The 24,918-nt window shown below is 42.3% G+C and overlaps 1 protein-coding gene across 4 annotated transcripts in view; it reads left to right on the top strand.

The window, feature by feature from the left end:
* The window catches only part of osbpl5 (oxysterol binding protein-like 5), a 325,895-nt gene that overhangs the window by 232,075 nt on the left and 68,902 nt on the right, over nt 1-24,918 (top strand). For all 4 annotated transcript variants that reach the window (XM_039736915.1, XM_039736890.1, XM_039736896.1 and 1 more), the window contains exons 6-8: nt 10,106-10,207; nt 14,360-14,563; nt 18,566-18,650. In XM_039736915.1, the coding sequence (XP_039592849.1) occupies nt 10,106-10,207; nt 14,360-14,563; nt 18,566-18,650 (391 nt within the window). The remainder of the gene's footprint in view (nt 1-10,105; nt 10,208-14,359; nt 14,564-18,565; nt 18,651-24,918) is intronic.

A 24,918-nucleotide genomic window follows, 5' to 3' on the forward strand; every position in this document is an offset into this window, starting at 1 on the left:
TTGCCTTTATTCGCTGCGCCCAATTGAGGTCGCCCTTTTGAAGCTCGCCTTTATTTGCGCGCCCTTATTGAAGGATACCGGCCACGGGACCACCCAGCCCCCTCTGGGCCTTCTACCACACATAAATGACCTCAATCAGTCCTCATGGCATTCAGGGTTCTCATGGAAGGACTTGATGATGATGGTCACGTGGACTTCTGACCTTTAATCCATCAATGTAAGGACATCACGGTGCTTTGATCAGGTGGTGCTGGCGCAGGTCGCCACCACGGAAAACCGGAAAACGAATAGAAGAGAGAGTAGGGGTTAGTACAGATTTTGGAGCCACCATGAATAGTAATGATAATTAATTGAATATGCAGAGCATCAGGATTAAACTAAAACGAAGTTATGAGAAAGCCATGTTAAAGTAATGAGTTTTTAGCAATTTATTAAAGTGCGCCACCGTATCAGCCTGGCGAATTCCTATTGGCAGGCTATTCCAGATTTTAGGTGCCTAACAGCAGAAGGCCGCCCGCCTCACCACTTCTTTAAAGTTTAGCTTTTGGAATTCTAAGCAGACCCTCATTTGAAGATCTAAGGTTACGATTTGGAGTGTAAGGTGTAAGACATTCTGAAATATAAGATTATTTAAGGCTTTGTAAACCATAAGAAGTATTTTAAAGTCAATTCTGAATGACACAGGTAACCAGTGTAGTGACATCAAAACTGGAGAGATGTGTTCGGATTTTCTTTTCCTAGTTAGGATTCTAGCAGCTCCATTCTGCACTCGTTGTAATCGATTTATGTCTTTTTTTTGGGTGGTCCTGAGAGGAGTGCGTTACTGTAATCTAGTCGACTGAAAACAAAAGTGTGAACTAATTTCTTAGCATCTTTCAATGATATAAGAGGTTTAACTTTTGTTATATTTCTTAAGTGAAAAAATGCTGTCCTAGTGATCTGATTAATATGTGATTTAAAATTCAGGTTACAGTCAACAGTTAGTTCTTTACCTCCGTCTTGACTTTTAATCCTAATGCATCAAGTTTATTTCTAATAACCTCATTAGATCCATTATTGCTAATCACTAAAATTTCCAGTCACCACGTTGGAGTCACTATCATCCCTAAGACACTAGAGGGCAGCCCCCCTGGATTGATACAGCACCACGGATCCCCGCAGGGTATGTTGGGAGTTGTAATTTGGAGCAGCCCTGTTGGGCTTCGTGGGTACCACCAGGGGGTGCTGCAGGTGCAGCCAAGTCCTTGGAGGAACCACTGCTGGGCAGCCGGAAGAAGGTTGAGAAGCACCTGGAGCACTTCTGGGTGTGCTATAAAAGGAGCCGCCTCACCATCAGTCAGGGAGCCAGAGTTGGGAGGTGGAAGACAAAGCTTGTGAGGAGGAGGAGTGGAGATGACACGGAAAGAGAGAGAAAGAAGAAAGGTCTGTGTGTTATTTGGTAATTTGCACTGTGCTGTGTAGTGGGGAGCAAAAGAAAAACGCTTCCCCACTTAAATAAAGGTGTGCTATCTGGAAAGCCTGTCTGTGTTGGGGTTTGTGGAGCGGCACGCCCCTGCTGGTCCACAACATATAAAACACAAAAGAAGTGATTGCATAAGAATTCACCGCTAAATCCTCACTGGTGCTGCTGATTGGCTTTAGACGTCACATGATTAGTTCAATGGGTTTCACTTAATTGTGAATGTGAAAGGGCCAACTTGTGGTGAGTCCATATGGTGGACTCACCCACACCATGAAGACAAAAGAACACTCCAAGCAACTCCATGAAAAAGCATAAGACAAGAAAACATCCAAGTCACGTAATATCCAGTTAAATCAGTCATGGAGACATGGAATGAGCATGACACGGCTGGAAATCTGCTAGAGCAGGCCGTCCACAAAAACTAAAGTGGACAAGTGAGGGAGGCCAAAAAGAGACCTTTGAGAACTCTGAAGGAGTCGCAAGCTACAGTGGGATCAGAATGGAGAGACTGAGAAGACAGCAAATATTGTAGCTTTAAAAACAATACATTTTATTTATACAAGGCACCTTTCTGAGAACTCAAGGACACCGAACAAACAAAAAATAAATAAATAAAAAGACACATTATAAACAACTTAAAAACATCAGAAAAAACAGAAGATGTAAAAATTAAAACCAAACAAAGCCACTGTAATCATAAAGAAAAAGACATTTTAAACAGATGCTTTTTAAGTTTACATTTGACGGTAGAGAATGATTCGATATTTCTAAGCTCAGTAGGTAGCGAGTTCCAGAACGGCTCCTCATGGTGGTCAGACGGGCGAGAGGGACGGTCAGGTGGATGGAGGAAGAGGAGGATCTAAGGTTACAGACAGGAATGGCAACATGAAGAAGGTCGCACAGATATGGAGGGGCAAAGTTATGAATGGCCTTAAACGTTAACAGCAGAATTTTAAAATCAATTTGAAACTTAATCAGGAGCCAACGAAGCTGCTGTAAGACTGGAGTGACATGGTGAATAGATGAGCTTCGAGTAATGATGCGAGCAGCAGAATTCTGGACTAGCTGAAGCTCATGGAGAGATTTATTATAGAGACCAAAGAGGAGTGAATTGTGCTTTACATATTGAAGAATAAAAAAATAAAAGACACAGTAAGAAATTAAAATAAGTCAACATTAATTAACATAAAATAAGAGTAAGGTCCGATGGCCAGGGAGTCCAGAGTCGAGAAGTAACAAGACAATATTTATAGGAGAGATATTGGCTGGAGTTTGCCAGAAGGCACATGGGACACTCTCAAGTCACAAGGAAGAAGGTTCAGTGGGCTTTCACACTATAACATACCATGTCATACCATACCGTACCAGACCATACTGTACCACCTGCGTATGCTTCAGAAGAGGTCATCCACCTGAAGCTAAGCAAGTTCAGGACCGGTTAGTACTTGCATGGGTGACCATTTAGGGAAAGCTTGGGTTAAATCTGGAGGAAGGTCTTATATAATAATAAAAATGTGAAAGCTTCCAAGGGGAGTGAATGCTTCTGTAGGAGTTGTAGTCAATCATCTTCTTTATTTTAGGGGAAAAAAAGTGCAGCAAAATTTAAAAGGAGGCCATTTGAGGAAAAACTTCAGAGCAAAAGGAAATGCAAACCAGATGTACATTTGTGAAGTCAAGCGAAGAAGACAGCCTCAAGGATGAAGCTGAAATATACAAATTTCTGCATTTCAAATTCCTAGTTTCACCATTCTTTTCAAAAGATTGACCAGGAACTGAGAAAAGATGAATTGTAATAATACAGTACTAGATGGTTATTGTCAGCCTGCCATTTTGAAACCAAAATTGCATACAAATGATTTTTTTTTTTTTTTACTTAATTTAGCTTCTATTTCATTCCCTTACTGGGATGTGACATCATGCTGTCTGTTTTGTCACGTAGGGTCCTATGGTGACCCTGTTCTCCCTTTCATATTCTTTATTGTGTTGCCTCAGATTGAATATACTTAGCACTCTGTGGTCAGATACCCTGCTTCAGTTTAGCGCTTCCTCCCCTCTCTCCCTGCTTTATCTATATAACCTCTGGCTATTTGACAGAATAAAGGAACAGGCAGGAGATGGAGCCTCCCTTTAAACTACGTATTATGGGTAATATATGTTATTATAACTAGTGGTGTACAAGCAAAGAGAATGTGGCTTTGCAAACCACAAACTAATTCCTAGTTGAAGTTGCACCAAACCTTTCTTCGTTTTAAGATGGACGAGTTTTCAAATTCAGCTATGCTTTTCAGTGGGAGACTTTTAAATTTTACACTTTGCGCAACACAGTCTTTCCAAGATATCTGAATAAAAACTGAACTGACTTGACACAGTTCTTTGAAGAATAAGCATGCCATATCGCAAAGAAACTGGTCCATGGGGAGCCAGGTTGTGATGGACAGACAGGACTTTCGTAATCGGTGCTTCACACATCATATGCAAACACAACTAAATCTGACCCACTGTGTCTTAAAACCACTTATTGACCAAATCAACAGGAGTTGAGCAGAGACGCTGACAGGAGACCAGCAGATTTATTTTAGAATAACATTAACGAAATCTTGCCGTAAAGTGTTTTCCCATAACAGTGAAGGTGGATTGAGAGGTTGAGGGTGTGATCTCTTTATGTTATCATATAAGACAAGGTGTTTACTGATAGATGCGGGTTAGGGTAGGGGAAAATGTCAAACTTTAAGCATATAACAAGACCAACCCCTGTTAGAGAGGTCGTGTTTTACTAACATGCTGGAAATCTGTGAGGAAGCAACAAAAGAGTATGATCAAAGTGGAGTGCATGATATTATTTATCTGAACTTTCAGAAAGCATTTGATAAGGCGCCAAGTGAGAGGGTGGGCACAAGACTAAAAGAAGTGGGAAGCAGAGGGTGATGGTGAGAGGAACCTCATTAGAATTGGGTGATATTAAGAGTGGTGTCCAGCAGGGGCAGTGCTGGGGCCGCTGTTGTTTTTGATATTAATAAATGAAAGAACAAGCTGGTTAAGTTTGTAAGATGATACCAAGATAGGTGGACTTGGACAGATTTGTGGCAGATGAAATTTAATGTCAGTAAATGGAAGCTCGGTTAAGAAGGGAGGTGACCATTAGTGAGCAGCAGTATGCCAGGAAAGAGCACCACAGATGTGATGTTTGCTCTGAGGATGTTGATGGAGAAGTTTAGAGAAGGCCAGAAGGAGTTGTATTGCATCTTTGTGGACCTGGAGAAAGCATATGACAGGGTGCATCGTGAGGAGCTGTGGTATTGCATGAGGAAGTCGGGAGTGGCAGACAAGTATGTAAGAGTTGTGCATGATATGTACGAGGGAAGTGTGACCATGGTGAGGTCTGCAGTAGGAGAGACGAAGGTGGGATTACATCAGGGATCAGCTCTGAGCCCTTTCTTATTTCCAATAGTGATGGACAGGTTGACAGATGAGATTAGACAGGAGTCCCCGTGGACTACGATGTTTGCCGATGACATTGTGATCTGTAGTGAGAGTAGGGAGCAGGTTGAGGAGACCTTGGAGAGGTGGAGATATAAGAGGAGAGGAATGAAGGTCAGTAGGAACAAAACAGAATGCATGTGTGTAAATGAGAGGGAGGTCAGTGGAATGGTGAGGATGTAGGGAGTAGAGTTGGTGAAGGTGAATGAGTTTAAATGCTTGGGATCAACAGTACAGAGTAATGGGGATTGTGGAAGAGAGGAGAAAAGAGAGTGCAGGCAGGATGGAATGGGTGGAAAAGAGTGTCAGGAGTGATTTGTGACAGGCGAGTATCAGCAGAGGAAGGTCTACAGGACAGTAGTGAGACCAGCTGTGTTATATGGGTTAGAGACGGTGCCACTGACCAGAAAGCAGGAGACCGAGCTGGAGGTGGCAGAGTTTAAGATGCTAAGATCTGCATTGGGTGTGATGAGGATGGACAGGATTAGAAATGAGGACATTAAAGGGTCAGCTCAAGTTGGACGGTTGGGAGACAAAGTCAGAGAGGCGAGATTGTGTTGGTTTGGTCATGTGCAGAGGAGAGATGCTGGGTATATTGGGAGAAGGATGTTAAGGATAGAGCTGCCAGGGAAGAGGAAAAGAGGAAGGCCTAAGAGAAGCTTTATGAATGTGCTGAGAGAGGACATGCAGGGAGAAGATGATCCGATGTGGCAACCCTTAATGGGAGCAGCCGAAAGAAGAAGAAGAGAAATGTAAAGTATTACACATAAGGAGTAAAAATGTGAGGTCTGAAAATCGAGAGTACCCCTTATGAGAAGGATTTAGAAGTCATAGCGGACTCATCACTATCAACTGCCAGACAGTGTGCCGAAGCCATTAAGAAGGCAAACAGAATGTCAGGTTATATGAGGTGAGACACAAAAATAACTGGATTGGTAAAAATAAAAAATATATTTATTGATGAATTAAAGCACTCTACACAGTGTCACCTTCTATATACTCCCCCTCCCAATCTCTACACCGCTCCATACGTATCTTCCATTGATTGAAACAGTGCTGCAAGTCTTCTTGCTTTAAACGCTTCAACATGCTTGCTGCTTCTGTCTTCTCTTCATCCTTTGAAGAAAAATGTGTTCCCTTCAGGTCACTTTTGATTTTCGGGAACAAGTAAACATCACAGGGAGCAAAATCAGGGGAACAGGGAGGATGATCGAGGACAGGAATGTTTTTGTCAGTCAAAAACTGCTTTACGGAAAAAGCATTGTGTGTGGGAGCGTTGTCTTGTCTTGTCTGGCTGATCGATTTTTTTTCACTCAACATTGTTGCGGCAACTCATGTAGTGATTGTTGTGCAAATACTGACTGGGCTATTCACAGGATATACCGAACTGGCCGGCAGTTTAAGAGGGCATGCAAGAGGGGATATAGTTCTATGATTCACATCCAGCCGACCTCCAGATGGTTTCCCAGGAAAGCCCAGTCCGGTTACTTTTGTGTCTAACCTCGTATTACGCCTTGATGTGTGAAGTACAAGTCACAGGAGGTTCTGCTCAAGCTTTATAACACACTGGTGAGGCCTCATCTGGAGTCCTGTGTTCAGTTTTGGTCTCCAGGCTACAAAAGGACATAACAGCACTGGAAATGGTCCAGAGAAGAGCATCTAGACTGAGTCCAGGGCTACAGGGGATGAGTTACGAGGAAAGATTAAAAGAGCTGAGCCTTTACAGTTTAAGGAAAAGAAGATTAAGAGGAGACCTGACTGAAGTGTTTAAAATTATGAAGGGAATTAGTGCAGTGGATCGAGACGGTGACTTTAAAATGAGTTCATCAAGAACACGGGAACACCGTTGGAAACTTTTGAAGGGGAAATTTCACACAAACTTTAGGACGTTTTTCTTTATACAGAGAACCACAGACACCTGGAATAAGTGACCAAGTAGTGTGGTAGACAGGAGGACTTTAGGGACTTTCAAAACTCGGCTTGATGTTATTCTGAAGAATGAAGTGGACAGGACTGGCGAGCTTTGTTGGGCTGCATGGCCTGTTCTTGTCTTGAATGTTCTAATATTCTAATCTGAATACACAAGTACCTCTTATAAGAAGGTTTGAGATGTCATAGTGGACTCGACACTATCAACTGCCAGACAGTGTGCAGAAGCCATTAAAAAGGCTAACAGAATGTCAGGTTATATAGCGCCTTGATGTGTGGAGTACAAGACACAGGAGGTTCTGCTCAAGCTTTATAACACACTGGTGAGGCCTCATCTGGAGTACTGGGTGCAGTTTTGGTCTCCAGACTACAAAAAGGACATAACAGCGCTGGAAATGTCCTTAGAAGAGCGACTAGGCTGAGTCCAGGGCTACAGGGGATGAGTTATGAGGGAAGATTAAAAGAGCTGAGCCTTTACAGTTTAAGGAAAGGGAGATGAAGAGGAGACCTGACTGAAGAGTTTAAAATTATAAAGAGAATTAGTGCAGTGGATTGAGACGACTCATTTAAAATGAGTTCATCAAGAACACGGGGACACAGTTGGAAACTTGTGAAGGGGAAATTTCACACAAACATTAGTAGTACTAGGGTGTTATAAACAACTGCAGGAGCTCAGACAAGATTTCATCACACAAGGTTATACCCCCAAAACAACAGACACTCAAATAAGGAGAGCTACTGCCATACCCAGAGACAACCTTCTGGAATATAAAAACAAAGACAACAAGAACCGCATCCCCTTGGTGTCACCTACAACCCACATCTTGAAGCATTTCGAAAAATTATACAAGAACTTCAGCCAACGCTAAACAATGAAAAATGTATTTCCTGAACCTCCCCTCCTGGCATACAGACAACCACCAAACCTTCAGCAACTAATTGCCCGAAGCTCCCTATGTGAACCAACAGAAAATGTTTAAAACGTGTGCCCACATTTATAACACAGACCATATAGTTATACCTCACTGCCGACTTGAACATCACATAGAGAGACCATTTTCCTGCAGATCATCTTGATAGATAGATAGATAGATAGATATGAAAGGCACTATATAAGATAGATAGATAGATAGATAGATAGATAGATACTTTATTAATCCCAAGGGGAAATTCACATACTCCAGCAGCACCATACTGATAAAGAACAATATTAAATTAAAGAGTGATAACAATGAAAGTATAACAGACAGACAATAATTTTGTATAATATTAACGTTTACCCCCCTGGGTGGAACTGAAGAGTCGCATAGTGTGGGGTCTCCTCAGTCTGTCAGTGGAGCAGGATGGTGACAGCAGTCTGTCTGTCGCTGAAGCTGCTCCTCTGTCTGGAGATGATCCTGTTCAGTGGATGCAGTGGATTCTCCATTATTGACAGGAGTCTGCTCAGCGCCCGTCACTCTGCCACGGATGTCAAACTGTCCAGCTCTGTGCCTACAATAGAGCCTGCCTTCCTCACCAGTTTGTCCAGGCGTGAGGTGTCCTTCTTCTTTATGCTGCCTCCCCAGCACACCACCGCGTAGAAGAGGGCACTCGCCACAGCCGTCTGATAGAACATCTGCAGCATCTTATTGCAGATGTTGAAGGACGCCAGTCTTCTAAGGAAGTATAGTCAGCTCTGTCCTCTCTTGCACAGAGCATCAGTAATGGCAGTCCAGTCCAGTTTATCATCCAGCTGCACTCCCAGGTATTTATAGGTCTGCACCCTCTGCACACAGTCAGAAGAATGAAGTGGACAGGACTGGCAGGCTTTGTTGGGCTGAGTGGCCTGCTCTGGTCTTGTGTTCTACTGTTGTCACCATGTCACCTCACCTGCAGCAATGTGCTATGTCCATGTAAGTTATTTCCCTAAAAGCTGAAAGCAGACTCATGGAATACAGAAAGCCTGTAAGAACTTCTGAAAACAGGATGACAACATTAATCCAGTCAGGTAGAAACTGAACCCAAACCTCAAAGGTATTTTATTTCTTTCTCCGGTACCTTTCTATGGTCTTCCAGACTGAAAGATGGACTAAATTTGTTGGAAACATGAATTCTGCGTCATAGCAAAAACTTACATTTCTAGCACACATGGAAATGAGCCCGGGTGTCTGAAGGTTCTGAGCTATGAGAAATATCAGAGGCTAAAAGGAGGCATGGGAGAAGGCATTGGAACCATTAAGGAAATAAATAAGGTTATTTTAAGACCAGCTCTTCAATGAGGACTCGAAAGGTTTCAGTGGGCTGAATTCCACAGAAATGTTCAAAAAACACGTCATCACAAAGAAAACGAGAAATCTGTGGAAACTGCCGTCAAGCTTTAGTCTCAAAGTGGCACTCTGGGGACCGTACGCCTCGGTTTAATACTGTTTCAGTGACATTAGATAAATGGTGATCTCTGCTCAGTGGAATGACCTTTTTTATTTTTAAAACTTGATCGTACTCTCATGGAACGGCCTTCTCAAATTCCACTGATTACTTTGGTTTTTTTGGCTTTTCTTTTATTCCCCACCATCTGCTGTCTTAGTAACCTTTGTTTGTCTGATCTTTTTTTTCTTCAATTGTTATATGAAATTAGACCTTGTGCACTTTCAGACCAGCACTATATAGATTACTGCGAGGCTGAATGGAGGGTAGCTAAATAGTGTGGGGACAAAATATTGTGAAAAGGCGCTATATAGGTGCTCGACCCGGCACAAAGAAACAGGGAGGTATGCGTAAAAACAACACAAATTTATTGTCTTTATTGTCCACGGGGAAGACGTGTCCCACAGACACAGCACAGTCCCAAAGTAAATACACCAAAACAACACACGACTCTCGCTCCCGGAGTGGTGGCTGCTGGCTCCTTATATAGCCCACCCGGAAGTGCTTCAGGTGATAATTAACCGAATTCAGGCTGCACTTCCAGCCCACACGGGCTCGTCAAGCCATGCAGCTCCCCCAGTGGTGGCCACAGAGTCCAACAAGGCTGATTTCCAAAGTCCCATGCCTGTGGCCCCAATGCAACCCAGGGGGGCCGCCACCAAGCGTTCCAGGGGAAGTAGTGTGTAGCCCATGGCAATTCCCCCAGACCAAGTGTCGAAGGGGTGTCCCGGCCGGGCATGGGCCCCAGCCATCCATCGCAATATTCAGCCTTGATATTTAGCATCAGGTTCAGCTAACTAACTGTAAGCCATTCTTTCCTTCAACTGAGTTCAGGTCCAGAAGAAGAACTACCGGGAGGAGAAGAAGAGGGCTGCCAAGGAGCTGTTCAGTGCCCTCAAGGACCCCACCGTGATAATTATGGCAAACTGGCTAAAGGTAAGCAGAGTTACAGATTTGATCAAATATTAGATTAAATAAATGTTATTAATCCCAAGGGGGAATGCAGATGCATGCAGCAGCAGAAACAAGGATACGGGCTCACAGGACAAACAATACAGCCAATCAAACAATCAATTGATAAATAAATAAATAAAAATAACTTTACAAGTACATTGAGATGAATCATTGAATTACCAGATAGCAGCAGGCATAAAAGACCCCCAGCGGCGCTTCTTAGCACACCCTGTGGTGGAATGAGCCTGTGGCTAAAAGTGCTTTAAGAGAGATGTCCTGCAGAAGAGGTCATCGACCTGAAGCTAAGCCTGTTCAGGTCCGGCCAGCACTTGGATGGGGGACCACCTAGGAAAAGCTGGGGTTACTGTTGTCAGAGGTGTTGGTGAGGCCATGGTGGATCATGGTGGATCCCAATGGCCCAGTGCAGTGATGGGGACACTGGGCTGTAAATATGGTGTAATCCTTTGGATGAGATATAAAACCACGGCCCTGACTCTCTGCGATCATTAAAGATCTCCGGGCCATCCTTCGTAAAGAGTAGGGTGTATCCCGATGTCCACCACGGCCTGGTCATTCTGGCTCCCTAATCACCCCCTGTCTCTAATTGGCTCTTTCTCTCTCACCACCTAACAGCTAATGTGTGGTGACTGTACTGGCACAGAAATGGCTGACGTTGCATCGTCCAGGTGGTTGCTGCACATCAGTGGTAGTTGAAGTGGCTCCCCATAGACTGAAACGCTTTGAGTAGCGGGAAAGAACTATATACATTTAAAGAATTATTATTATTATTACTTTTAATATAATATAATAATAATAATTTATTATTATTATTATTATTATTCATCTGAGACTCTGGGAAGAAGCATTGAATTACCAGAAAGCAGCAGGCAGAAAAGACCCCCAGTGGCACCATGGTGGAATGAGCCTGTGGCTAAAAGTGCTCTGAGAGAGTGCCCTTCTGGAGGAGATAGAGAAGATTTTTCATAATGGCATCCAATTTTGCCCCCATCCTCTTTGTCACAACAGTTTCCAGTGTGTTTAGGGTTCACCCTGTGACGGAGCAGTCCTTCCTGATAGGTTTGTTCAGGCATTGTGCATCATTTGAGCTGAAGTTGCTTCCCTGGAAGACCTCAGCATAGACCATCACGCTGGCTACTATGGGCTGGTAGAACATTTCCAGCAGTTTGCTGCCCACATCAAAAGACCTGAGAGTCTCCTTAGCAAGTCCAGTCTGCTCTCATCCTTCTTGTTCAGAGCCACTGTGTTGTCAGGCCAGTCCAGTTTATTGTTTATGTGAACCCCCAGGTACTTGTAGCTCTGCTCAACTTCCATGTCCTCCTCCTGAATGGTGACTGGTGGTCTCAGATGCCCCTTGTGACGCCTAAAGTCTACCACCAGCTCGTTTGTGTTGCTGATGTTGAGCTGCAGGTAGTTGTCAATGCACCTTAAGAGAAAGTCCTCCATAGCCTTCCTGTACTCTGACTTACTGTATATCCATTATTAACTCTTTTAGGGCTAATTTTTTTTTTTTTGTTTCTTATCTCCCAGGGCTGAATTTTTTTCCAAAAACCAACATTTTTTAAAAAAGAACACAAAGCAATTGTTTAACATATCAAATCAACAACAAATATTTACTTTTGGCAAATGTTCCTGTCTTGCATGTTGTATGAGCCTGCATACTCTATGACTTCACATACATTTTACACAGCAAAGTCTGATCTCGCTCAAAGCAGCCAATTTCAGTCATTGTCACATTGCACTGCTTACAATACGTGTTGCTTTGGTGCCTACTTTTCAATTGTCTGTTGCTGCACTTGCTCACATATATTGTTAGTGTGTACTGTAGAGAGACAAGTCACCCTTTTGCCATCGTGCCATTCCACTGCCACCAAGTTTTCTGCCCGCATCTTCTGAAACTTTATGAACTTTATGCATGGCATTATAGCCTGGCTCACCCCTATGGGATTTGCTTCTGTTTATTACAGAAGTGAATAAAACTTTTCAGCAGCACGTACCTATCACCATGCTGCATAACCTGTCCAAAGCCACCAGGGGACAAAGCACGTTTGGACCAATGCTCCCTGAAGTTATATCACCAGTTCTGTCCCATCTCTATTTGTAATACCACAGCACATTTCATCTCGTCTTTTGTTGTGGGTTTACACTTTGAAAAACGAGAATGCGATGCAAACGCAGCCCGCGATTCAAAACATTTCTCTGCCTACCTGTTTGTCTCGTCTGACGGTAGCTGAAAATAGCATCAGGAAAGAGCAGCCTGAAGTACAGCAGCTGGTGATCTGTCGTGTCCAACAGCAAGCCATGCCATCTTGTGAAGTCCAGCAGCCAGATCGGCTATCAACAGATCAATGTCTGTGTATTTTTCCCATGCGAACCTTGCCGTAGATGCATCATCGGCTGCGCAAAGGCGCTCAACTGGCAGCAGATCCGCTGGTGCAGCATCGGCTGGTGTTTGATCAGCTGATGCCGGCTTCTCACTCTCTTGCTCGATCTCCTGATCACTGTCAATAAAATCCGATTCTGAAAAATCAGAGTCCGACTCCGCGATAATGCGCAAAACATTGTCTGCCGCGTGTTTTCTTTTCTGCACTCGCCTCGCTCCCTTGTCACATGTCGATGCCATCTTGCCATTGTTTCCATATTACAACTCACGTACACGCTAGGATTAGTTGCCGAGTCAACGAGTCTAGCATTCCTCCAAATACAGAGGGAATGCCTGTGACGTGACAGTGAGATTTGTCACCATTAACACCTGATTATCGCCCTCAACCCCTCCTGTCGACAAAAGTCGACATCCACCCTAAAAAAGTTAATGCAGCCTATAATGGATGAGTCATCTGAACATTTCTGTAGATGGCCAGCACTGGTATTGTGCTGGAAGTCTGTTGTGTAGAGGAGTGAACAGGAAGGGGGACAGAACAGTTCTCCAAGGTGTTCCAGTATTACCCACCACCATTTCTGACATGTAGTCCCTCAGTCTCACAAGCTGTTGTCTGTTAATCAGGTAGTCCATCCTCCAGGAGATTGTGGGGGCATCAAGATTCAAAGCCTTGAGCATTTTCCCCGAGTTGATGGGACAGAATGATGTTAAAAGCACTGGGAAAATCAAAGATCATGAGTAGAGGTGGAGGTAGACTCTGTGGGGCATGTACATGACAGCATGATACGCAAACTGCAGAGGGTCCAGATGTTCTGAAACCAGGGGTTTTTGGTGTTTTATTACCAGCCACTCAAGGGTCTTCATGATGTATTAATTAAGAGCAACTGGTCTGAAGTCCTTGTCATCACTGGAATTCCCTTTATTAGGCACAGGGACCACATAGAATGTTCTCCACAGCCGGGGAACCTTCTGCAACTTCAGGGAAAGGGAAGGCCCCGCAGAGGTGGCTGGCACATGTTTTCAGTACCTTGGAGTTGATTCCACCCGGCCCTGAAGCTTTGTTTCCCAGCTCTCTCATCACTTGACCTGCAGAGACACACAATCCAGGGAGTGGAGGGGGGCTGGAGACCGCAGGTGTGCAAAAATTTGCAAACCATTCTGAAAACAAGTTCTTCACTTTGTCGTTATGGACTATTGAGTGTAGTTTGATTGGTAAAAGCCATTGAGAATTAAATCTACAAAATGAAAAGGTGAAGGAGTCTGAACACTGTCTGAATAGATACCAAAAACAGGAAAAGTCTCTCCATTTATGTTTCACATTCTAACTAATCACTCTGTGTTCCCAATGCTGTGTAGCCCAGGTCAGATTTGCAGGAGTCAGAGCCCACAATGGTAGCATCAAGCACAGCACAGGGCAGGTGCCACCCCTAGACAGGGCACTGCTTTACTGCACACATTACACCTGCATTGTAACACTTTATTGTCGCCAGCTAAGCTAAACTGCATGTCTTTGAAGGCTGTGGTAGGAAAACAACTCCAACACCATGAAGATGAGCCAACTCCACACAGACAACAAGCAGGCATAGGAGTCATGCACATGGCATTTGTGTTTCCTTCCTTGAGGAAGGCCACAGTGTGCTGACGGTCAGGAGTCCATCTGTTTTTTTATTCTCTCTGGTCCCTCGGCCCCTCTTTGGTTTCTAAAAGCACCTTTCTCCCTCTCTTCTTCATTCCAGATTCGCGGCACTCTGAAGAGCTGGACAAAGCTGTGGTGTGTGCTGAAGCCGGGAGTGCTACTCATTTACAAGACCCCTAAAGTGGACCACTGGGTCGGGACGATACTGCTCAGTGCCTGCAAGCTCATCGAGAGACCATCCAAGAAAGATGGCTTCTGCTTCAAGCTCTACCACCCGATGGACAAGTCGATCTGGACCATGAAGGTGAGCATGTAGTCAACTATCTGTGAAGTTCCCCCTCCGGGCACAAGCTTTAACGCCAAGAGCATGAACATTGCATCGATTCCCTCTCTCTTATTAAACAGTGAAGGTTTACAGGATGCTAAGTCATAGGTGATTAAGTTATTAACTGAGCACTGTAAGGGACGACCAAGAAATGGAAGGCTGGGGGACGGCAGCTTCTTTAGTGCACTGCCTCCCCCAAAAGGCAAGATGGCAGCACTACTGGATTGCAGCAGTGCCCTGGATTCCCCCAGGGCACCATGGGACTTGGAGTTCTCTATCTTAGTCCTGTTGGGTACCGTGAGGCAGGTTTCTGCCTGACCAGGAAGTGCTTGCAGGTCACGTGGGTGGAAGAGCAGAAGCACTTCCATGTTGGTCAATATAAGAGGACTTCACCGAGCTCAAAGGACGAGCCAGAGTCGGGTGGAAGCTGGAGGAATGGAGGAGAAACGGTGTGCTGTTCCAAACATTTACTTGTGGCTGTGGTGGTGGGAAATGCTTGTGAAGATTTTCCCTCATAATAAATAAGGTCTCTGTGCTTTTAACTTGTGCCCTATGTCTGTTGGATTTGGTTTTGAAGGAGCAACAGTGCCCTCTAGTGTCCACAGCACCAATTTTAAAGTTCTTTGAGAGCCTGAGACAGGGAATTTACGAATTCTGAATAAGTCTCTGTGAGGAGTCCTCCACAAACAGAAAAATCTAAAGCAGGCCAGACGAAAACGTCCATTCGTCCATTTCTTTCTTTCGTAAGACTCCTTTTTACAATACAGAGAGGCTGGAGGGTATCCTAGTTGTATCGTTCACAGGAATTAACCCTGGACTGTATACCATGGCAATGCATGGCCCATTCTGTCACAGAGCCAAGTGGTGTCAGCTGTCAAGCTGTTGGTGCTCCAAAAACAACAAAAATGTAGATGTAGGGAAAGCATGAAGATTGCACACAGAAAAGTCTGGAATTTGGACCCAGGTTCATGTAGCTGTCAGTGTACATGAAAACCTCTTCTGAGTATTCACCAATGAGTGACACCATATTTACCTTTTTGTTTTCCTAAAATAATTCCATTTAAAGTTTTCTCTCAGAGCTCCGGATTACTTTCACAGTTCAAATACAGTTGTCTACACTGGCTGACGATACGAAATTGGAATGTTAACACTGACTGTGGATGAAAGTGCATGTGTCTGGCCCATGACGGACTGGTTCCTTATCCAGGGTTGGCTCCGGCTGGAGTAGACTGCAGCCCCTCACAACCCTGAAAGACGGACGGACGCAGCACTACATGAAAAAGACAGAGACAGATAAGGAAAGACACTATATAACAGTTAGATAAAGGAAGGCACTATATAACAGTTAGATAAGGGAAAGCACTATATAACATAGATAAGGAAAGGCACTATATAACATAGGTAAGCAAAGGCACTAGATAACAGTTAGATAAGGAAAGGCACTATATAACATAGATAAGGGAAGGAACTATATAACAGATAAGGGAAGGAACTATATAACAGTTAGATAAGGAAAGACACTATATAACATAGGTAAGGAAAGGCACTATATAACATACTTAGATAAGGGAAGGCACTATATAACATAGATAAGGAAAGGCACTATATAACATACTTAGATAAGGGAAGGCACTATATAACATAAGGGAAGGAACTATATAACAGTTAGATAAGGAAAGGCACTATGTAACATACTTAGATAAGGAAAGGCACTATATAACAGTTAGATAAGGGAAGGCACTATATAACATAGATAAGGAAAGGCACAATATAACAGATATATAAGGAAATACACTATATAACATAGTTAGATAAGGAACGGCACAATATAACAAAGATATACAAAGAAAGGCACTATATAATGTAGATAATGAGAAACACAATGTAACAGATATATAAGGGAAGGCACTATATATCTGACAGATAAGGAAAGGCACTCTATAACAGATATATAAAGAGATATACATTATAAGGAAATGCACTATATGACATGATAATAAAACACTATATAACAGATAGATATAATAGGAAAGGCACAACAGATAATGAAAACCATGCTATAACATATATAACGAAAGGCACCATATAACAGATAAATAGAGAGATATATAAGGAAAGGCACTATATAATAGATGGCTAGAGAGATAGATAATGAAAAGCATTGCAGCAAAGTGGTTAAGGTTTTGGACCTCAAACCTTGAGGTTGTGGGTTCAAAGGTCATTACTGATACTGTGTGACAGTGAGCGTGTGACTTCACCTGCCTGTGCTTTAATTGGAAAAACAAAATGAAATGTATCTAGTTATATATTAAGTGTTGTAAGTCACTTTGGATAAAGGCATGAGACAAACAAATGTAATGAAAAGCAGTGTACAGGTCATGAAAGACTCTGTCATGATAAGAAAAGGTAACAAAAGGCAATATATAATAGAGAGGTACACGGATTGATTAACCAGAAATGTATGTTGTACCCTATGTGATTGATCTATTATTTGAAAGGAAGCAAATAAAAATTGTTATATGATGGAAGGCACTATATGAACAGCAGATAATGAAATACTTCAGTATATGATATATGTATAGACAGACAAGACACTATATTAAAGAGAGAGATGATTAAAGGTTTGGGACGTTCTGAAGTGATGGTGACCGTTGCTCCCACCTCCTCCAAAAAGAAAGGGCCTACACTGCCAAATTCTGCAACAGCGCACCAAACTGTAACATGCTCACTGTGCAGGGGTCTCTGATGAAGTTCACAAGGGTTGGTTTCAGCCTAATAGCAAACTTTAGCTTATTTATCCAACCATGCAAATAAAAATGTGCCTTGAGGCTGCCCATAACGATGACATCTCGATGAACGGTTTGCAGAATGTTCGTGCACAACTCTCTATGGCTCTCCCAGTCTCTCTCAGTGAGTCCCTGCACTATCATCATTTTGTATGGATGGAAATTAAGGTCCTCATGCAAAATCCTCCTCAAAGATGTGTTGGAAATGCCTAAGGCAGTTAGGATGGAGGTGGGCATCTCATTCCACCGGCTACAAGCTACTCAAGAGTCTGGATTGAGATTTGATGCCCTGCAGAGGTGGCATCACTAGACGCTGTTCATGAGCACACCTGCATGGGTGAAACTTGGCACAGGACTTTGTGAGGTGCCAACCTATTGACTATTTTGTATGCAAGCATCAGTAATCTGAACTGAATGTGTTCTGCAACAGGGAGCCAGTGTAGCGACCTGAAACTGAGTGCCAGTTGTCCTTCTTGGCTGCTTGATTACAAGACGTGCCTCTGCATTTTGAGTGATCTGCAGAGGCTCCTTCCAGCAGAGAGGTATGGTAGTCAAGCAGTGGCAAGAACAATACAAATGAGAGATAATTATATGTATTATATATTATAAAATATTAAAAGGCACTATATAATCCTTATATTATATATAATTTGATACTATCCATATGTATGGTGTTCGCAGCAATACCTCGAGCAGCCACAAGAGCAAACTTTCTTGTATCACGACCCAATTTATCCCCTGCATGTGTCTTCGTGTCCCACAAGGTTGGCCAAGCATGATCATAATATTTGATGGGTGTGGTTTGTCTGGGCAATACAAGGAAATAGATCACAGGATAGTATCAATCCCCTAGGAGACCCACTTACGACTCCCTGTGACCCACTACCATAATAAATAATGACAACTCGCAGCCCACCAACGCCAGCTCACGACCCGACCCAGTGACTGAGAACCACTAATCTAGATGGCAACACAAGAAGATTAAAAGAACAATGGAGCTTTGCCTCCTACAGACTTTCTTCCACAGCACAATAACCTTTGGTAAGGCAGCCCATGCTCTTTCTTGTGCCCACAAACTGTCCTGCTTTTAATGACAATCTGTGACTATGCCTTTGACTGCAATGTCTGATAAAGATTCTGTAATGTAGATCTACACTTCGGTTTGTAAAAATATTTCTTTTCTGTTTTGACGCAGGGTCCAAAGGGGGAGAACGTTGGTTCAATTACACAACCACTGCCTAGTAGTTACCTGATCTTCCGTGCTGTCTCAGAGTCTGACGGTGAGTTATCTAAAATTAGTGCTAATCTGGAATGCCTTTAATATCTTCTATCCTATTGAACTGTTCTGTCCGTATATTCAATTGTATTATTATTGAAGAAGAAAAAAAAAATTACATCCTGCTCAAACTTCCTTTAGGTGTGTAGGAAAGTCAACAGTCTCTGTGTCTTTCTGGATGGCGTCAGATCAGTCCGTATCCTAAACTGGTGGAAACTGTTTAACTGAAGTCTTTCATTCCATGTAGTGCTGTGGGGAAAATAAATCAGGAGTGGTCTCTCTTCGACTTTCTCGTATACTCAGATATGGGGATGGATATTTGAGGAGTAAACTGCCAGACAATGATTCTATTTTTATATTATGTACATTAAAGAACCTAAACAACAAATCAAATCAAATTAATAATATATTGAACAATTATTATAAAAGTAAAGTTGAATAAATTGGACTCTGCGGCTGAAAGATAAAAGGTAAACTACTTAGCTAAAATAGTCCAAAGATTGATAGAAATCTACGTTTTGTACCTAATGCTTCTATACAAAATTTGGTTGACCAAAGTGAAAATGTACTCAAGTTATCGTGTTTACATACACACACACACAGACATAATTGCAAAAATGATATTTTTGGACTCGGGGAGGTCTAAAATGTCGAGATTCATCAAAATCTCGAAATGGACTTTTTGGAGGATTCCAATACTTTATACTTTGTATAGGAGAAAGTAAGGGAGGTGTAAAACATTGAGATTCATCAAAATCTCGACATCAAATATTTGGACGATTACAATACTTTTCCTATACTTCATATACGAGTAAATAGAAACACACAGAGACTCCGGATAGGCAGTCAGAATGGACTTTATTGCATAGCATTGAAAACCACTGCAGAGCACATAAAGTCTGTCTCAGTTCAATGAAGTGAGCCCCTTGCTCTGAGCGAGCCTCATATTTATTACAATTCTTAACTCAAAATATCCCTGCTTACCACCGTTTCACATGGTTTCTTGTGATAATGACCTCGCTCCATACTTTTTCTCATAATAATCACTCAGACTTTATAGAGTTTATCATAACAATAACCTTGCCCTGTAGACTTCCCCACACCAATCACCTTCCAGTTAGAGCTTCTCATAACAATTTCCTTCCCAATCAACACTTTCTCATGACAGCCACTTTGGCTCAAAGGACATATTTTCCACCTGGAGGTCAGCATCACTTAATTACCTCTCAATTCGTTCTCACATTCCTAATCCTGGGCTGTTAAAGATCAATGGCCTTTTAGATGATCAGTTCTCATCATTAAGTTTGGAATCAAGGGAACCCACATGTGAAAACTGGACTGCTTCTTGTATCAACATCCCTTAAGGATAAAATAGTAGGCAGTTGTGTCGGTAAGCGACAGTGGGCCGCTTCACTGATAAGGGCCAAGCTACGGACAGCCTTGAGCAGACAAGCTTTCTGACTGCTTGGAAGAAAGAAAAAATATACTGTAAGCCTTTAACAATTGACTAAAGCTAGCTTGTTTCATAGATTTTGCTGTAATTTGATTTTTTATTACAGCAGGAAAAATTGAAAAACATTTTTCTTAGTAAATATACTTCTAATGGGGCTATTGACATGAAATTTACACCAGATGTCGTTAACAACCCAAGTAATCCACACATACAAAGAAATCAAAACAAGTAAGTCCGCAAATTATGTGCAATAAAGTACGGATTGTGGATCCATGATAAAAATGATAATTCAATGCATATACAGAATATCAGAGTTACACTAAAATGAAGCTATGAGAAAGCCATGTTACAATAATGTGTTTTTAGCAGTTTTTTAAAGTGTTCCACTATATAGGGTGGTCCAGATCTATTTATGCAATTTTCATTACGCTATAACTTATTAAGTTTATTACATAGAAAACCACCCGAAAAATCCCAGACCATCGAGAAGTGTGCGAACTGACGACATGAAGAATCGTCTTTGCCGAACTGGAATCGTCCCCGCATAAATCAAAGTCATCCAGATGATCTGGATCTGCATAATTAGATCTGGACCACCCTGTATTAGCCTGGGGAATTTCTGTCGGTCAGCTATTCCAGATTTTAGGTGCATAACAGCAGAAGGCCACCTCTCCACTTCTTTAAGTTTAGCTCTTGGAATTATCAGCAGACCCTCATCTGAAGAACTGAGGTTACGATTTGGAGTGTAAGGTGAGAGGCCTTCTGAAATATAAGATGGACCAGATTATTTAAGGCTTTTTTAAACCATAAGCAGTATTTTAAAGTCAATTCTAAATGGCACAGGTAACCAGTGTAGTGACGCTAAGACTGGTGTGATGTGCTCGGATTTTCTTTTCCTAGTTAAGATTCTGGCAGCTGCATTCTGCACTTGTTGTAACTGATTGAAGTCTTTTTTGGGTGGTCCTGAGAGGAGTGCATTACAGTAATCTAGTCAACTAAAAACAAAGTGTGAACTCATTTTTCAGCATCTTGCAAAGTTATAAGAGGTCTAACTTTAGCTGTATTTCTTAAGTGAAAAAATGCTGTCCTAGTAATCTGATTAATATGTGATTTAAAATTCAGGTCCAAGTCAATAATTACCCCTAAATTCTTTACCTCTGTCTTGACTTTTAAACCTAATGGATCAAGTTTATTTCTAATACCCTCACTATATCTATTTTTGCCAATCACTAAGATTTCTGTTTTCTCCTTATTTAGTTTGAGAAAATTACTAGTGTAGTACAATTACTAATGTAGTATAATTATTTTTACATACATATGCAGGCTGAGGAGAAGCCATTGGAAGAGTACAGTCATCGTCCAGATCTTCACTGGGGAATGCTAATGAAAGTACTCCCAGTTTGGCGGAGTGCAAGGCAGCATTTTGCAGATGGCTTCTGGCTTCTAGATGGTTTCTCCCCACATTTTGCATATTTTGTAAGCTTTTTATGAACCTTGCCAGATATGGGTAACTATCATTTGAGCTATCCATGTTATTTATGGACTGTGCCCAAATATCCTTTCCCTATCTATGCACTGTGCACCTTCTCTATTCACTTAATGGTCTTTGCCTGAAAGTAATATGTCAGGCCTGAGGTGATGGGTCAGGCCTGCTTTGATCAACCAAAATCCCTGTCTGAAAGAACTGTCCCATGGACTCGAACTCGCAGACAGTGGCCCCTGGCCATGTATTGATCATCACCAAACAGGGCGTATGAGCACTTTTAAGTAGCTTGTCTGAGTTGTCTTCCACTTGTTTCTGTCCATCTCCGTCTCAGGTCTTTCTGGCAGCTGATTTGGTTTCAGCAGCATTTCTTTTCAATTATCTGTTTTGTTTGCAATAAACTTCCCTGGTCACGGTGGTCACACTTCAAATCTGAGGCTACACCGTGGTGACTGCCTTGTTGGTAAGGTAACTGGCTGAACACTCAGTGTTTCATATGACTTGTACTATTCATCATAACAGTAATCATGCCATTACATGTGCCAGGCAGTAGTGTATAACCGCTGAGATGCTGGCACCTTATGCTTTTCTCCTTTCCTGGACCTCCCAGAATGGAGAGGAGAGGCACTATAATGGCACACATGTGATCTTGTACTCTAGGCCAGGGGTGTTGAACTCCAGTCCTGGAGGGCCGCAATGGCTGCAGGTTTTCATTCTAACCGTCTTCTTCATTAGTGATCAGTTTTTGCTGCTAATTAGCTTCTTTTGCCTTTGTTTTAATTAACTTAACTCAGACCCCTTAGTTCTTTCTTCTTCCTTAATGAGGAGCCAAACAATAACGAGACACAAAACAAGCTGCCACATCACCAGCTAACCACATTATCTGAGCATAAAGAAAGGTGATGGTCTCAGTAAGGTTGGTCTCCAAGGTCACCAAAACATTTTGACGGCGTTCTTAGTAAAAACAGAAAATCAACAGTTTTGGAAATGTCTGCTGTGAGAGAATGAGAGCAACAACAAGCCATGGAATTAAATAACGGGTTTAATTAACAGCAAGAATTGGCTTCTCATTAAGGAACTGGTTGGAGTGAAATTGGCTGGAGTTTGAAGCTCCAGTTTAGCTGCTCATCTGTTGGCTCCTTTCACATCTCATTTCTGTTTGGCTGTCATTTAATGAAGACAAAAATCAACTTAGAGGATTGAATCCTTAAAAACAGGACTATTAAAATTAAGGGAAAAAGAAATTAATTAGCAGTGAAAACTGGTCACTGATTAGGAAAAGAGGTAGAATGAAAACCTGCAGCCACTGCGGCCCTCCAGGCCCGGAGTTGGACACCCCTGCTGTAGGCTACAGAGCACAGCTCGATACTCTTGAATGCAGGGGGGCGGGGCCTCAGTCTGTCAGGTGGAAGGCTGCTCTACCAGCCAATGAAATTGTGATTACATATGTATGAGGTTGATTAGCATGCTCCATATATGGAAGTTTTTGGGGCCGATTCACACAGGCATATTTACAAGGTGGTTGTGATACATAAAGGGAAAACTGCATAGAAATAAGCATACCACAGGTTTTATAAATTCGATTTTTTGGACATATGCTGTTTTTTTTGGTGTGTGCATATTTTCAGATCCATGCAAAGCTGTACAGATGTGACCCCTGGAACACTCCACTGGCACTGCAGCTTTTCATGCCAACCCTTTACTTAATTAGTGACCGGTTTTTGCTGCTAATCAACTTATTTTAGATTTTCCCCTTCATTTTAATTGGCTTTGTATATTTTAACACTCAGTCCTCTGAATTGCTTCATTTTGTTTTTTTCCTTAAATGGCAACCAAGCAGAAATGAGATGTGAAGTCAGTGAGCCAACAGCCTCAAAGTCCAGCCAGTTCCTTAATGAGAAGCCAATCTTCGTTGTTAATTAAACCCGTTATTTCACTCCATGGCTTGTTGCTGCTCTTATTCTGCCACAGCAGACATTTATAATCTTTTTTTTTTCTGAGAACGGCATCAGAATGCTTTATGGACCTGAGCAGGTCAGCTTTACTGAGACCTTCATGTTTCTTTATTGTCAGATCAGCTATGATGGACACAGGTTAGATGGTCACATATCAGCTCGCTTTGTATCACATTATTAGTGTGAAAATGTGTAAAACGTGTGCCCACATTTATAATACAGACCGTATAGTTATACCTCACTGCCGACTTGAACATCACATAAAGGGATCATTTTCCTGCAGATCATCTAGATAGATAGATAGATAGATAGATATGAAAGGCACTATATAATAGATAGATAGATAGATATGAAAGGCACTATATAATAGATAGATAGATAGATAGATAGATAGATAGATAGATATGAAAGGCACTATATAATAGATAGATAGATAGATAGATATGAAAGGCACTATATAATAGATAGATAGATAGATAGATAGATAGATAGATAGATAGATAGATAGATAGATAGATAGATAGATAGATACTTTATTAATCCCAAGGGGAAATTCACATATTCCAGCAGCAGCATACTGATACAAAACAATATTAAATTAAAGAGTGATAACAATACAGGTATACGAGACAATAACTTTGTATAATGTTAACGTTTACCCGCCCATCCAGCTGCACTCCCAGATATTTAAAGGTCTGCACCCTCTGCAAACAGTCACCTCTTATGATCACAGGGTCCATGAGGGGTCTGGTCCTCCTAAAATCCACCACCATCTCCTTGGTTTTGCTGGTGTTCAGTTGTAAGTGGTTTGAGTCGCACCATTTAACAAAGTCCTTGATTAGCTTCCTGTACTCCTCCTCCTGCCCACTCCTGATGCAGCCCACCATAGCAGTGTCGTCAGCGAACTTTTGCACGTGGCAGGACTTGGAGTTGTATTGGAAGTCTGATGTATGTTGGCTGAACAGGACCAGAGAAAGTCCAGTCCCCTGTGTTGCTGACCACAATGTCAGACCTGCAGTTCCCGAGACGCACTTACTGAGGTCTGTCTGTAAGATAGTCCACGATCCATGCCACCAGGTATGAATCTACTCCCATCTCTTATTATTTGGCTCTTGATCAAGGAAAAAAGAAATACTTAAGGGGTTTGAGTCAGTTATAATTAAGGCAAAAACTGGCCAGTTAGATAAGAAAAGGTTTAGAATGAAAGTCTGCAGCCACAGTAGCCCTCCAAGACCAGAGTTGGACACCCCTGCTTTGTAACTTTATGTCTTCTGAGCCATTTGTAATTTCCTGAGGTGTAGGACCACTGTGGTTATCTAACAGTAGTTTATTCAGACTAGGAGCACAAGAGAGCCAACAGAACAACAGGGGGGGGTCCGAG

The sequence above is a fragment of the Polypterus senegalus genome, chromosome 1 (genome assembly GCF_016835505.1).
Source record: "Polypterus senegalus isolate Bchr_013 chromosome 1, ASM1683550v1, whole genome shotgun sequence".
In the NCBI taxonomy this organism is placed as follows: domain Eukaryota; kingdom Metazoa; phylum Chordata; class Cladistia; order Polypteriformes; family Polypteridae; genus Polypterus; species Polypterus senegalus.